Below are 14,860 nucleotides of genomic sequence, written 5' to 3'. Positions count from 1 at the left end.
GGGCTATATGTAGAATTCAGAAACCCTTGTTATTAGCGACACCGGAGGCCGTTAAGTGAACTGCAGCCAGCAACTTATTGCTTGTGTACACATAACGTGCAACAGACTAAACATGATTCAATGGCCCAAAATTCATGGCAAAGTTATTTTTCGTTGGAAATATATACCTTTGCAGTGATATACTGTTAACGAATATCCAGACACCGTCCACACTGCTGAGAGTGATGTTTAGATGAATATGTAAATAGGCTATTAAAATTACACAAATTGATTATACAGCATTATTGGTACTAGATCTGTATATTTAAAGACTATAGTTTGAATTAAATTTTCTTTGCATGACACATTGACATTACAAAACAGAAAGGCTCTTATCCTGAACATAAGCATTCATTACTTGTGACGGAACAGAGGCTGTCGGGAGCGTGAGTAAACGTCATTTTCCCGGCAAAAACGACCGGAGTCCTTCACACAAAAGTCTACAGGCTTTCATAAAGACAGTGAAAATCTCTTTTTTTAAGTTTCATTATAAGCTGTTCTGTTCACACAATGGCAATAAAAAAGTGATTAATACATGAAAATCTTTACAGATGGCCCCTTTAAGGTTAAACGCTTTCACCATTACAAAACAATAATTACATTTATATGAGCACTTAATGAACTCATTGGCTTGGAAAGCACTTCGTTTAACACACGTTTATTGAACATGCAATCAGAGATGCACTTTGCAAGCGTCTCTATCACATCCACGAATGTCCCAGGGTACTCTTGGCTTGCCTTGAGGAGCTTCAGTATCCTTTTTGCACTTTTGAACTTTGTGGCTCTATTAGTATAGTGCAGTAGATAAAATGTCAACCTCACTTTTGACAGACAGTTTATTTTTATAAACAGGATTTTTGTTTTGTTTTCAAAGAACACCATAATATTAATAAGTTTACTTGATGCTAAAAAAACACAAAAAAACTGTATTGTATCTTAACTGTTTAAAATAGGCCTAAATTACGGTGGCCGAGAGAGCTCAACGCGCTGCAACTGTAGAAAACACATGCAAATAGAAAAAACACCCGCAAATTAAGAAAACATCTTCATCAGTTTCACAACACATGTGTGCTCCAAATACTCACAACACAACCAAATACAGAAACGCGCTGCAAAAAGTTCACAACACAAACAAATACAAATACAGAAATGCGCTGCAAATAGGACAGAACACAACGGAAATGTTTCCGGGGAACCCAATAAGTGACGGACGGACGGCTGGGACGTGCTTATTGCTCGTGAGCATTACCTATGCTCTACTCTCTTAAAAGGGCAGACGGCAGAGCCCTTGAATTGGGCACTTTGGAGGGAGCGGGGCACTTGTGTGCCATGTTGATGAAGGGAGCAACCAGAGAATGTCTAAGCAACGAAAGACAACGTAATTTCCTCATTATTTTCACCTGGGATGTTCCCATGACAACGCAGCGCGTGTCCATCAGCTGAATAGCTGTTCTTAACATAACTGTTGCAAATAAATATACATTTTATACAACAAAGTTTTTAAAATATGCGTTATATCTGTGTGTGAGTGTCTCAACTTTAAAACTTGCCATCTCATATTTGGACCCTAGCTGCATTCTAACATTTCTTATGAAACTTATTTTAACATAACATGACAAAATGTGTACAGTGTAACTGATGTATAGATTAATGTCTTTCCCTCATGTTCTTTTTCTCTATATTTATTTATTTTATTTTAGTCTTCAGCTCATTGTTCTTTTTAGTATTCTTATGACATTGAACATATTGTAAATACATTTTGTATATTGTATACAAAGTTGTATGTCATAAACGTGTCATCTCTGTATGTTTTGCAAAAAAAAATAAAAAAAAATAAAAGTAGACAGCTGTAAGCACGTCCCAGCCGGGTCCGTCACTTATTGGGTTCCCCAGAAACATTTCCGTTGTGTTCTGTTCTATTTGCAGCGCGTTTCTGTATTTGTGTTGTGAACTTTTGCAGCGCGTTTCTGTATTTGTTTGTGTTGTGAACTTTTGCAGCGCGTTTCTGTATTTGGCTGTGTTGTGAGTATTTGGAGCACACATGTGTTGTGAAACTGATGAAGATGTTTTCTTAAAGGTATAGCGGAGGATCTTTCCGAATTTTAGATAAGACCCGCCCTCTCCACTTTTTGAAAAGTTTGATTGATTCACCAGAATGATTGACAATTAGGAGGACCAATAGTATAGGCATTCCACCCGGAAGTAAAAAAATCCTCCGCTATACCTTTAATTTGCAGGTGTTTTTCTATTTGCATGTGTTTTCTTCAGTTGCAGCGCGTTGAGCTCTCTCGGCCACCGTACTAAATAGAGTTTTATAGATAAGCCTCCTGTGTTGCGTTCAGTAAAGGTTTTGTACATTTTTTTAAATTAAACACACACACACACATATGAAGAGTTCAGATGCAAAAGCCTCTAAGTGCCATCTGAAATTTTCTTCTAGATGATAATTTTTATCAAGCTCGTATATTTAAGTTCAGTAATTTCACTTAAATGAAAATTAATAGATCATTTTCATTGTCATTTAAGTGAAATTACTGAACATAAACATACAAGCTTGATAAAAATTATCATTCTAGAAGAAAATTTCAGATGGCACTTTTGCATCTGAACTCTTCATACACACACACACACTTTTTTACAACAAGTGCAATTTTGTACCTCATTTTCCGCTCTCTAGTGGTATAAGCAAATTTTTGTAGTTATTTCCAACAATACACTGAAAGCTAGTATGTACTGAAGTAGGCATTACTAACTCTACTAACACAATCTCACTTAAGAAGTGATGAAAGACACTCTTCAGCTTTGCCCAGTTGCACTGAATACATTATGTGGATCATTGGGTAAGATAACTGTACTTTTCTTTTATACAGCAGCTATACTGACAGGTCTGAGGAACAACACAATTACTGTCCATCTCAGCCAGATCACAAGCTGTTTGATCTATTCTATTCAACAATGATTTTTGTAAAGATCACAACAGGTTCATATATGAGCACTATGCTAGCACAACATGATGGCAAGTGCATAATGACAGATCTTTCATTTTTGACTGTTCCTTTAAAGTTGTGGATGAGAGATTACATGAGGCATCTAATCTGAGTGAATTACAGTGACTCAGCAGACTCATGCGATATGCTCTAAAATGAATGATAAATGTGAAGCTGCTCTTAAATATGAAACAATTTGGGATATTTAGCATTTATACAGGCTCCTGACCAAGGGCAAAAGTATAATCATTGATTAAGCAAGTATTCACCATCATAAATGAGCCCATTTATATATTTATAATCCTCAATCACAACATACTGTAGAAGCTTTATAAGTGCATCAACATCATGCAACCTGTTTGTAGACCAACTCTTTTATTAAAGTGACATCTAATCAAAATCTTATAGTCTTCTTTATAAATTGCAATGCAACCTATGCTTTGAAATTTAAATTGGTTAGTGCATTCATGCATTTTGTTGCTTTTTATTGTTACAAACAATCTCTCTAACCCTCCACATCTAAAGTCAATGAGTTCATTCCCTTAGGTTGAAGATTGCACAGCACATTTCGTCATTGGTTGCTTGCATCATAAACACAACCTATGCTGTGTTTCTCTGCCAGGCAATAGAAGAAAATAGACGTCAAGCAGAACCAGCCTCTGCATCGCAGATGGCCCTCCGAGAACATTTCAATAAATGTCCCAGAGTGCAGACGACAGCATGTGCACGTTATTATCCTGCGCAAGCGAGGCTGTAACTGCTACAAGCATCATTTCAACAACATCTCCCCATTCTGTAGCTCGCATTAACAGTCCTGACAAACATCTCAGCAGGCCGGCATCAGGATCATTATCTGGTAATCACACAGGTCTGCGTGTTCGGTGCCACCCTGCTTGAATAAAAAAGGAAATCAATGCATATAGATTGAGACTGACCTTAAGTGCATGATTTGAGTTGGGATGTTGTTTTAGTCTGCAGGGTTTATCCAGGGAGCTGTTGGTCCTCCATCATTCCGTGTGATTCGCAGGACATGCTCTGAAACGACAAGGGAGGCATGTTGTCATGCCCTGAATTCCATGCAGAAGATGCTTGAATCCTCAGCAGAACCGAGCTGCGCACAGCTGGATCCTCAGCAGCCGGTAGTGATGGATCACCAGGAGGGAATAACGGAGGGAAAAAAAGGGGGAGCTATTGCATGTTAGAGGAGAGACTATGAAGCAAGAGAGATTTGATTCCTTGCACTTACCATAAACACTCCCTCACCATCCCTGATGGAGAGAGGGGATTGATGCTGGCAGGGAGGAGGGTGGAAGAGGAGTGGAGATAGACACGGAGCACACACACACACATATGCGCAGGCGTGTGCACATGCATACACACTAGGATCTGGCAGTTCTGCGAGATGTGAAGTCTGGCTTCTATCCTAGGTTGCCTGAGAGAGAGATACAGGAAAAGACAGCTATTGTAGCCGCCCACTGGTCAATGCACTGCAACTACATCTAAGTCTAATAACATCACGTCATCATCCAGCCTGTGCATTAAATAGCAACCAAATGCATAACAAGCTATATGAAGGCTTGCATGGCTCTCATTTATTTGGAAGCAGTTCAGGAATCACATGCAGCATGCTGTTCCCTCCATATGGTTGATACTAGAAACTGCATCACTGAGCATGGGTTAAATAATACTGCAGAACAACATTTTCATCCTAGTGTAGTGCAGTGATTATCCTCAAGCCATACAGATGGCGACAAAGAGCTAAAGCATGAAATTAATGATGTTAAAGGTGCAGTGCTTCATTTCTGTGAAATTACAAACAGAATTGCAAAAGCACTGTTTTCAAATATACCTCTCATAACATATCAAAGTTGTAGTCACAAGAGATCTATAATTCTCACACACACAAAAAAATTCTGGGTTGTTTCAACTCATGATTGGGTCAAATATGGACAAACTCAACTGTTGGGATTAAAAATGTAAGTAAAGGGATTCTTCACTCAAAACTGAAAATAATGAGTTTCTTTCTCAATTGGGTCCATCAACTGTTTGATTACCAACATTCTTTAAAATGATCTTCCTTTGTGTTCAACAGAAAAAAGAACCTCATGTAGGTTTGGAACAACATGAGGGTGAGCAAATGATGACAACATTTTAATTTTTGGGTGAACTATACCTTTGAAGCTTTAAACAAACGGTTGGGGTTGTCCATTTTTGACCCAAACATGGGTTGAAACAGCCAGCATTTTTTAGATTATACCTTGAAATTTATAATACCTTGAAAGAGACATGTCTTAGCATTGCACATTGCTATCCGTTTCACGCTGTTAAGAGCTCTTATGGGAAGATTTTAAAAAATGAACGCATTCAAAAGTAAACTGTTAACTGAAAATAATAATATTAATCTATCTATAAATGACAGAAACGTCTGTCTGTCTGTGTGTGTGTGTGTGTGTGTCTGTGTGTGTTATTCGCATATCTCTCGAACCGTTAGTCCGATGGATTTCAAACATGACAGGTGTCTCGCTACGGGCACGAGTAAGTGCAGTGCCAAGTTTGACATTGTTTGGATTAGAAATGCAAAAAATATCGGTAAATATATATCGGTAGAAGAAGCACACGCTGGCTTTTGACCCTCACAGAGAGGGTCGAAGAAAGCAGTGGAGCTTAAGTAGCTTGGAGTTCCCTGTATCCTGCTCCCTGAATCGTGTAGTTCAATGTTCCACATTTATTGTATGTCATTATGTCAGTATCAGTATTTGCTTTACCATGCACAAATAAAAATGTCACTGAACTTTTGCTGTGCAATTGTAACAATGAGCACTCAAACACACCAAACCAACAATTACTAAAAACACACACAAAAACTGATTTTGCACACAAAAACTTTTGCACGGGCATTTTGCACTAGTAATAATAATAATAATAATAATAATAATAGAGTAAAATTAAAATAGCCTACTTTTTAGTTTTGTTTATACAAATACTGAATTAAAGATACCGAAACAATGAAAAGACACAATGAAAACACTAAAACTAAACTAAAATCTGATAATAGCCCAAATAAATTAAAAGAACCGTAAAAATAAATAGTAAGGATACTATAATACTGTGGTGAAGCCTGCCAATGTAGGGTAGGCTACCTGATCTAGAGGAGGATTTGTACAACCTGGCAACAACCCTGAAGAGGATTTAGCCCGATCTGGCATCCCTTGTGCCAATGTGCCAGACTGCCAGTATTGTTGTCATTCTGTTTGCCCTATATTTCCATCCATAGGACAGCCGCATGTTGCGTCACCACCAGCTGTGTGGATTCGTGGAATAAATATCCCGATCCACTTCTGTCACATGAAATTTATTATACTGGACGTGCCGAATATATAAAGCAGAGCTTATCTCTTCGACAAACACCGTTTCGAGCGTGGAACCACCCATGCCTTTGGATAACTGCGTTTCTAAATCGTACCGACTCCCGATTAAGGATTTAGACGGACGTGAATCCTCTTCTGCTTTGTTTTGTCGGTAAAGGGAACTGAAATGTCGATTGAGAAACAAAGCGTGCCCGAGGAAAACCTTCAGGGTATGTAGCTATCAAAACAGCTCAAGTTAATATTCTTTTATGCATGTTTCTCCTCAAAACCCCATTCATATATCTAATATGTACATAATTGTGGATTATCGTTGGTCTAAAGCAGTGACGTTCGATATTAGATGACAATATTTCATGCTGTGCATCAAATTCCGGTTTCACATAAAATTAAATGATTGTCCAGGCATTGTTAATAGGCTATTTCACGGAATAATATGCGTCAAGAAGCAGGAGGTGTGGGCAACAAAACAAAACAAAACAAAAAACATAATGACGCATGTGATCTGCAATAATAAAAATGGAAGCGAAACAATATTCGATTCGTGCAGGAATCATTCTTTAGAGTCGGATCTCTTCACTGAACCGGTTCACAGAACCGTTATGAACAATTTGTTCAGGAATTAAACTGAAATGTTTTCGATTCGTCAACTCGCCGACTCACTGAACGGAGAACCGCCTCTTTCGAACAGATCTGAATCCTAATGAGCCGAATTAACAATGTATCTGAGAGAACCGTATGATATACATTATGAAAATATGTAAATAACGATTTATTTGGCAGTTTAATCAACACGTTGGGTGTGACCACTGACCAGTCACATTTTATTAAAACATCAAACCTAGGGTTGAATGAAATAGTTTAATGATGATTTTTGTTAATAAGTCAAAATAAATATCCTTATTATTATAACGTAAAAAAAAGAATCACGGGATGACGTAAAGAATCACTAAACCATTTTAACCGGTTCCTTGAAACGAGCTGTCTGAATGAACCGATTCACAGAAAGGAGGCGGACTACTTGAAAGAGGTGTATTACACAGCCTGATTTCATTGGATGCTGAGTGAAAAAAAATGACCTGATTCCATGAGCTATTTCTAGCCAGAGCACTGTTTGTTTTCCTCTGGCTGCTGGGTTGAGTCTCAAGTGCTGGCATGTCCTCTGCTTTTCTGGATATTCTGGTCGCTGTGTCACGATCATGGATTCATGCCCAACCCAGCTTTCAATATGTCCTGTCGATAAAATATTTGGTTAAAACAACTGCTTATGACATGTGATGCTTGCAATACACTGAATTGCAAAACATAATTGCACGTGATGCACTTATCATATTCATAACTGGTTATGACATGTGATGCTTGCAATACACTGATTCTTGAAAGACAATGGCCTAAAGGCTGTATATAAAAACATAATATATGTGAGGAGTGCACAACATTAGAAGTAAATAAAAAAATAAAAAATAATAATAAAAAAACATCCAAAAGAGGCTAAAAAGCAACGGACTGTAGATAAAGTCAGCATGAAATGGAAGTTTCAATCGTCATTTCTTCCCTATTGTGACATATCGGAATGAAACAGCTTTACAAACTAGAAGAAAAAAAAACGTTGGGTGAGACTTGATCTTGTCACTCGGAATTGATTGTATTGTTTTGGTTTGCTATTGGTGGATCTCATGTGAGTGACAGGTTGCCCCGCCCTCATGCCAGTAAACATCATCAGAGAATAGATGTTGCTGCAAGAGGGAGGAGGAAGTCACTTTGATTAAAGATTACGAGGCACATTATTTAAAATAATGTGCATAGATAAATTATTTATAATCAATACTGCAATATTCCATTTAAAAAAAAAAAATCATGGTGACTTTAAATCTGCATGCAACACTAAAAACAAAGACCTAGAAATGATTTGTCTTTTTCCTGCAGGTTCCTGGGTGGAGCTGCATTTTAACAACGGAGGCGGCAGCAGTCCTAAAGGAGGAACGGAGGAACAGGCCGCCAGCACCGCCCCGAGTGGAGACCTGGAGAAGATGCTTCTGGAAGCACAGCACGAGTCGGGCAGGAGCAGCTCAAGAGGAAGCCTGCCATGTGATAGGTCAGTCTGACCAGATTTTAATTTAGTGCATAAACCGCACTGAGATTAGAATACCGTAAGATTCCAAGATGTTCCAATTAGCATGTTATAATAAAATAATAAATGTATATGAATAAATTATATAAATTTGAAAATCTCACCAGTCCTCCAAGATCCCAGACTCCTTCACACTTGCGCAGGGGCTCCGAGGTCCACAGCTCTGGAGAAAAGAACAGCTCACAGGTAGATATTAGCAGCTTGTCATGACTTAAAGGGGTGGTTGATTATGTGCTAATCTAGGTGGTGCTCTTCTAACTTTAGTTAGCGTGTAATGTTGTTGTTTGAGCAACATCGGCAACGTTACAACGCTCAAAGTTCATAGCAAAGGAAAATATTTGCTTTTAAAGAAATCATTTTAAGGACTACAACAAACGGCTGGTAGGGACTACACGACATTCCTCCCGGGTTAGTGACATCACCAACCCTAACATTTACATAAACCCCGCCCCCGGAACACACAGTCCATGTTGAGAAGAGGAAGAGTTGTTGTAGGAGAGCACATTTGTGAGTCTGCTCAAGCTGTCGCATCCGTCTTTTCACGTGCAATACAGTTCATAACACAAATGCAATAGCATGTCACTCTGTAGGCATCTTACCACAGTTCCCACACGAGCGATTTATAGATGACAGAATATACTAATTGAAGATAGTTAACTCCACATCAGCAACATAAATTCATCAACTAACCATTCAGAAACATCCTGTTGCTTTCTACATGTTGTCACTTCTTCATGAGTCTCTCCATCATTGTCCGACTCCAGTTTAAACATAAAAGGCAGAACAGTTTCTGACATTTTAGTGCTTGTCTGCATGAGGTAATCAGAGCTACTATCACATACACACACTCTTGAAGCTCCGCCCTCTGTGCTGGGAGCAGCAGCTCATTTGCATTTAAAGGGACACACATGAAACAACGTGTTTTTACTGACCCTCAAAAAGGGACAATTTTAACAAGTAAAAAATATCTCTAGGGTATTTTGAGCTAAAACTTACACATACACACTCTGGGGACAACATAGACTTATTTTACATATTGTAAAAAGGGGGCATAATACCACCCCTTTAATTCAATTGTACCAGTGCAGGTGTACTACTGTTTTAATGTAGACTTTTATGCAGATACATTCGGTATACAATAAGATTCAATGTTCCCATAGTCAAGATAAATGTAGAATCATCAGGAGATTTAAAAGTGTTTTTCAGACCTGAAAGTCAGTCACATAAATAAATAAATAACCTGTGGAAAATTCTATAGGAGATACATATTTGTATAAATGTATAATCAGTTAGAAATTGCTCTTTGTGAGTGCTCCATAAAAAAAATAAAAATAAAAAAAATAAAAATATATATATATATGTGTATGTGCGCGTGTGTCTTTAACTACTATGTACTAACATTTAAATTAATAATTTGATGCAATGCATATGATATTGTGTTTCACTTTATTTTAAGGTGTCACGTGTTACAGTGTAATTATGCATTTAAGTACTATCTAACCACATGTACTTACTATAGGGTTAGGATTGGGGTTTGGTTTAAGTTTAGTTGCATGTAATTATGCATCATTTATAGTTATTACTACAGTAACTACATGTAAAATAGTGTTACCGTTACCTGATATTGATGCAATACTGCATACATACATCTGTAACTTATTTCTATAATTACACTGTTGACCCTTAACCCATCCTTAAACCTAACCATATCACCAAACCTTAACTGTTTCCCACCTCAATAGCAACAAGTATTTTGCAATACAATACAACACAATACAATACCAAACAATACATTTTTTAATGCAAGTACATAGTAAAGACGCCTAATATAGTAGAACCATTTCTATAAAATGATTTTTTTAAAACCCAGTAAAGCCAAATACAATTCATGGATATTTATTGAATCCTGTAACCAGGATTAGTTTACAAGATTACAGACTAATAAATGAAAATAAAATAATTCAATTTATAACATGAAAGTCATCATATAAATGATGAGAGCCGGTTCACACAGAATGCAATTTTTCTGTTAAAAACACGAGTTGCAGGTCAATGGAACGAAAAAAAAAAAAGCACATGGTCTAGAGACACGTTTTTAAAAGTTGAACTTTTTATCTTGAGCGCCGCATTTCTAGAATGCTGTCATGCGTGAGATACGAGTGCAACGGTCACAGATCTCAGTGTAGCCTGTTTACATGGAAAAACTATGGAAAAGGAGTGAAATGGAATGTAAAAACATTCTGTGTGAACGGCCCCTAACTTTGTTGTGGTCTGGTTTAAGTCAGAGGAAGACTATTTGGAGAGGAGAAGAGAGGTGGAGATCCTGATGAAGAAAAATGCAGACTGGATCTGGGACTGGTCGAGCCGGCCGGAAAACTTGCCTCCCAAGTACCTAAACTTTTAGAAAACACACAATTTAATACTGTTAATAAGCCAACGTAAAAGCATCTCAACAGTAATGAGGAAGGTCAAGCAGATCACACAGTAAATTTTGCCTTTGTAGGGAATTTCTGCTGAGGCACCCGAAGCGTTCCAGCACACTCAGCATGAGGAACACCAGTGTGATGAAGAAGGGAGGAATCTTCTCTGCAGAATTCCTCAAAGTTTTCCTTCCCTCGCTCGTCCTTTCGCACATCCTTGCTGTGGGACTCGGGTGAGTACATTTAAACAAACCCCTGAACCCTAGTATTAAAGTTACCCTAGTATATCAGTGTGTAACTTTTGTACCATCACTTTTTAAGCTGCATTATTGTTAATGTTAACCAAAACTATTCAAAATTGTAAGTATACGAATAAAATAATATACAGTGAGGAAAATAAGTATTTGAACACCCTGCTATTTTGCAAGTTCTCCCACTTAGAAATCATGGAGGGGTCTGAAATTGTCATCGTAGGTGAGAGACATAATCTAAAAAAAAAACATCCAGAAATCACAATGTATGATTTTTTAACTATTTATTTGTATGATACAGCTGCAAATAAGTATTTGAACACCTGAGAAAATCAATGTTAATATTTGGTACAGTAGCCTTTGTTTGCAATTACAGAGGTCAAACGTTTCCTGTAGTTTTTCACCAGGTTTGCACACACTGCAGGAGGGATTTTGGCCCACTCCTCCACACAGATCTTCTCTAGATCAGTCAGGTTTCTGGGCTGTCGCTGAGAAACACGGAGTTTGAGCTCCCTTCAAAGATTCTCTATTGGGTTTAGGTCTGGAGACGGGCTAGGCCACGCCAGAACCTTGATATGCTTCTTACAGAGCCACTCCTTGGTTATCCTGGCTGTGTGCTTCGGGTCATTGTCATGTTGGAAGACCCAGCCTCGACCCATCTTCAATGCTCTAACTGAGGGAAGGAGGTTGTTCCCCAAAATCTCGCAATACATGGCCCCGGTCATCCTCTCCTTAATACAGTGCAGTCGCCCTGTCCCATGTGCAGAAAAACACCCCCAAAGCATGATGCTACCACCCCCATGCTTCACAGTAGGGATGGTGTTCTTGGGATGGTACTCATCATTCTTCTTCCTCCAAACACGTTTAGTGGAATTATGACCAAAAAGTTCTATTTTGGTCTCATCTGACCATATGATTTTCTCCCATGACTCCTCTGGATCATCCAAATGGTCATTGGCAAACTTAAGACGGGCCTTGACATGTGCTGGTTTAAGCAGGGGAACCTTCCGTGCCATGCATGATTTCAAACCATGACGTCTTAGTGTATTACCAACAGTAACCTTGGAAACGGTGGTCCCAGCTCTTTTCAGGTCATTGACCAGCTCCTCCCGTGTAGTTCTGGGCTGATTTCTCACCTTTCTTAGGATCATTGAGACCCCACGAGGTGACATCTTGCATGGAGCCCCAGTCCGAGGGAGATTGACAGTCATGTTTAGCTTCTTCCATTTTCTAATGATTGCTCCAACAGTGGACCTTTTTTCACCAAGCTGCTTGGCAATTACAATTTTGTCTCTAGTGTCTTTGGACAGCTCTTTGGTCTTGGCCATGTTAGTAGTTGGATTCTTACTGATTGTATGGGGTGGACAGGTGTCTTTATGCAGCTAACGACCTCAAACAGGTGCATCTAATTTAGGATAATAAATGGAGTGGAGGTGGACATTTTAAAGGCAGACTAACAGGTCTTTGAGGGTCAGAATTCTAGCTGATAGACAGGTGTTCAAATACTTATTTGCAGCTGTATCATACAAATAAATAGTTAAAAAATCATATATTGTGATTTCTGGATTTTTTTTTTTTTTAGATTATGTCTCTCACAGTGGACATGCCCTACGATGACAATTTCAGACCCCTCCATGATTTCCAAGTGGGAGAACTTGCAAAATAGCAGGGTGTTCAAATACTTATTTTCCTCACTGTAGTTATAAGAAGAAAAAACATTAATTAACAATGCTGCCTTCAGTGTTATTTCAGTACGATAGATAGATAGATAGATAGACAGATAGATAGATGGATAGATAGTGAATATTTCACTGTATTTGATCAAATAAATGCAGCCTCGGTGAGATTAAGAGACATCTTTAAAAAACCTTAACGTTTCCAAACTTTTGACCGGTAGCGGTCAGATCACATTCATTTTGCCTGTCACACAACAAAATAAAGAAATCCCATGAACTTACATTTAAGGGAGATCCTGAGCCATATATATAGGGAACTGAATATTTTGGAGAGTTGTGGGTAGTTACCAATAATCAACCACCCAATGTTTTGCACGATTTTAAGCCTTGTATTTATCGATTTTGATGTTAAAAAAGCAAGCCAAATCCTTTTTATCCGCAGAGACAATATTTTATAGTAGCCTAACACATAAAGGGCTATTTTTGAGTCCCGCGGATGGATGCGGTCTGCGTGCTGGAATGCATGCTAGTGTGCTCTACAGGGGGTTAGTATGACTTAGCAATTTTCCACTGACGTAAATCTCTCACATCTCAATGACGCAAAAACAAAGTCCGCTGATTTATGGAAAAATCAACCTGGAGGAGAAAGTTGGAAGAGCTGAGAGTTATTCATTTTCATGATAAATGAATACTAGAATTCATGTTCTTATTTAGCCTGAGAATACTACTAACTCCATCTGATATTAATTTCTTCTTTTTAGGGTGTACATCGGAAGGCGTATTACTACTTCTGGCACTTTTTGAGGGAGCAGGAAAAGCCAAGAAACAAGACAAATCTCATATACGCACATCCACCATCTCAGCTGCTTTGTCGTGAATAAGTGCTTGTGTAGATGCAGATAGGGCAAGGTCACGTGACACATTTCCTCTTCCCGGCTGTGAGCCGCTCTGTCTCGCTTCCCCCTAGTGTATTCCACTGGCCTTTCCCATAATTCCTCTTCCAAATCGACATGTAATGCCAGTCCATTCCAGGGCCGTCAGCGCAGGGAAGGCTACGCTAGACTTATGAGCACATGCCTGATAGAATTAGATGTACTGCATCCTCATAATCTCATATTTACTCGTACCAAGACTACTAAGAATATTGAGAGGATCATAAAATAAGGGATGAGAGAGAGGAAAGGACGAGTGGATCACGAGATGCTGGATCTCCAGAGATGGTACCTGAAACTTAAGACTGTGAATTGGGAGATTTAACTTTCTACCCCATTAAAAACAGGGATCGTATCTATCGAATGCTAAATCTCAACATTTGATGATATAACAAAAGTATATGACTTGTTTTACCTTGTCAAAGCTCCATTTTGCTGTATCTTGAAGTTGATTTCTGCATGCAAGATGTCCCAGACACCAAAAAACAGACCTTTGCTTTGGGAATCAAGCTGTGCAGTATTATACAGTATATACACACAACAGCAGCTGTGCTTAGTAAATACTAGCCAAAAGTTGAGTATCATATCAACTCTTATCTGAATGTCAATTGAAATCACAAATAAATGTACAATATACTTCAAGCTTGAGAGATTTTACTAATGTTGTTGAATTAATTTTGCCTTAGTGCTCACCTGAATTGAAATCAGATGTTCTTCACTGATGTTTATCTGAATGGTCAGGGTTCCAGCCCGAAGATTGCCTTAAATAAAACTGTTAATGAATCAGGCAGGGGCATAAGGGAAATTGTGTAAATTTGTGCATGTTTTGTAGTCTTTAAAAATCATATTCAGTGTACGTGTCAATTTCATAATGGTTTTGTATCAACACAGGGAATCAACAGAAATAAATGTCTGCCAACTACTTCAACACTTCCTTTGGATTCTGTGTGTGTTTTAAGAATTATTAGTTATATTAAAGGGATAGTTCACCCAATGAACGTCGTCATTATTTACTCACCCTCAAGAAGATAGTTTGAAGAATGTTTCCGGTCCTTATAG

General features: G+C 38.3%; 2 protein-coding genes across 13 annotated transcripts in view; one reads left to right on the top strand and one right to left on the bottom strand.

Moving 5' to 3' along the window:
- jakmip3 (Janus kinase and microtubule interacting protein 3) overlaps positions 1 to 5,539 on the bottom strand; it is a 42,935-nt gene extending 37,396 nt beyond the window's left edge. For 5 of the 12 annotated variants that reach the window (XM_084134467.1, XM_084134460.1, XM_084134465.1 and 2 more), the window contains exons 1-3: positions 5,301 to 5,539; positions 4,273 to 4,458; positions 3,962 to 4,061 (exon numbers count right to left, since the gene is read on the bottom strand). The gene's annotated coding sequence lies outside the window, so the exon portion shown is untranslated. Of the gene's footprint in view, positions 1 to 3,961; positions 4,096 to 4,272; positions 4,461 to 5,300 lie in introns of those variants that run through there. The other 7 variants (XM_084134469.1, XM_084134470.1, XM_084134461.1 and 4 more) reach the window with 3 other exon arrangements.
- A 683-nt stretch (positions 5,540 to 6,222) lies between these two features.
- bnip3 (BCL2 interacting protein 3) lies at positions 6,223 to 14,735 on the top strand. Its single transcript, XM_084134474.1, has 6 exons — positions 6,223 to 6,603; positions 8,318 to 8,486; positions 8,630 to 8,708; positions 10,804 to 10,910; positions 11,026 to 11,175; positions 13,631 to 14,735. Exons 1-6 carry the CDS (start codon positions 6,561 to 6,563, stop codon positions 13,671 to 13,673), a joined length of 591 nt encoding a protein of 196 aa, XP_083990600.1. The 5' UTR covers positions 6,223 to 6,560; the 3' UTR covers positions 13,674 to 14,735.
- Positions 14,736 to 14,860: the final 125 nt, after the last annotated feature.

This window comes from Abramis brama (genome assembly GCF_963993115.1).
Source record: "Abramis brama genome assembly, chromosome: 14".
Taxonomy (NCBI): domain Eukaryota; kingdom Metazoa; phylum Chordata; class Actinopteri; order Cypriniformes; family Leuciscidae; genus Abramis; species Abramis brama.
Note: the sequence above shows the minus strand (reverse complement) of the source record. Positions and strands in the feature narration are given on the sequence as shown.

What these genes read in the sequence shown, in the direction of transcription:
- bnip3 (XM_084134474.1), top strand. Translation starts at nt 6,561, where the DNA reads ATGTCGATTGAGAAACAAAGCGTGCCCGAGGAAAACCTTCAGG. An exon ending in GAGAAAAGAACAGCTCACAG is followed by an intron (nt 8,709 to 10,803) that starts GTAGATATTAGC and finishes GTCTGGTTTAAG; the next exon opens with TCAGAGGAAGACTATTTGGA. An exon ending in ATCCTTGCTGTGGGACTCGG is followed by an intron (nt 11,176 to 13,630) that starts GTGAGTACATTT and finishes TCTTCTTTTTAG; the next exon opens with GGTGTACATCGGAAGGCGTA.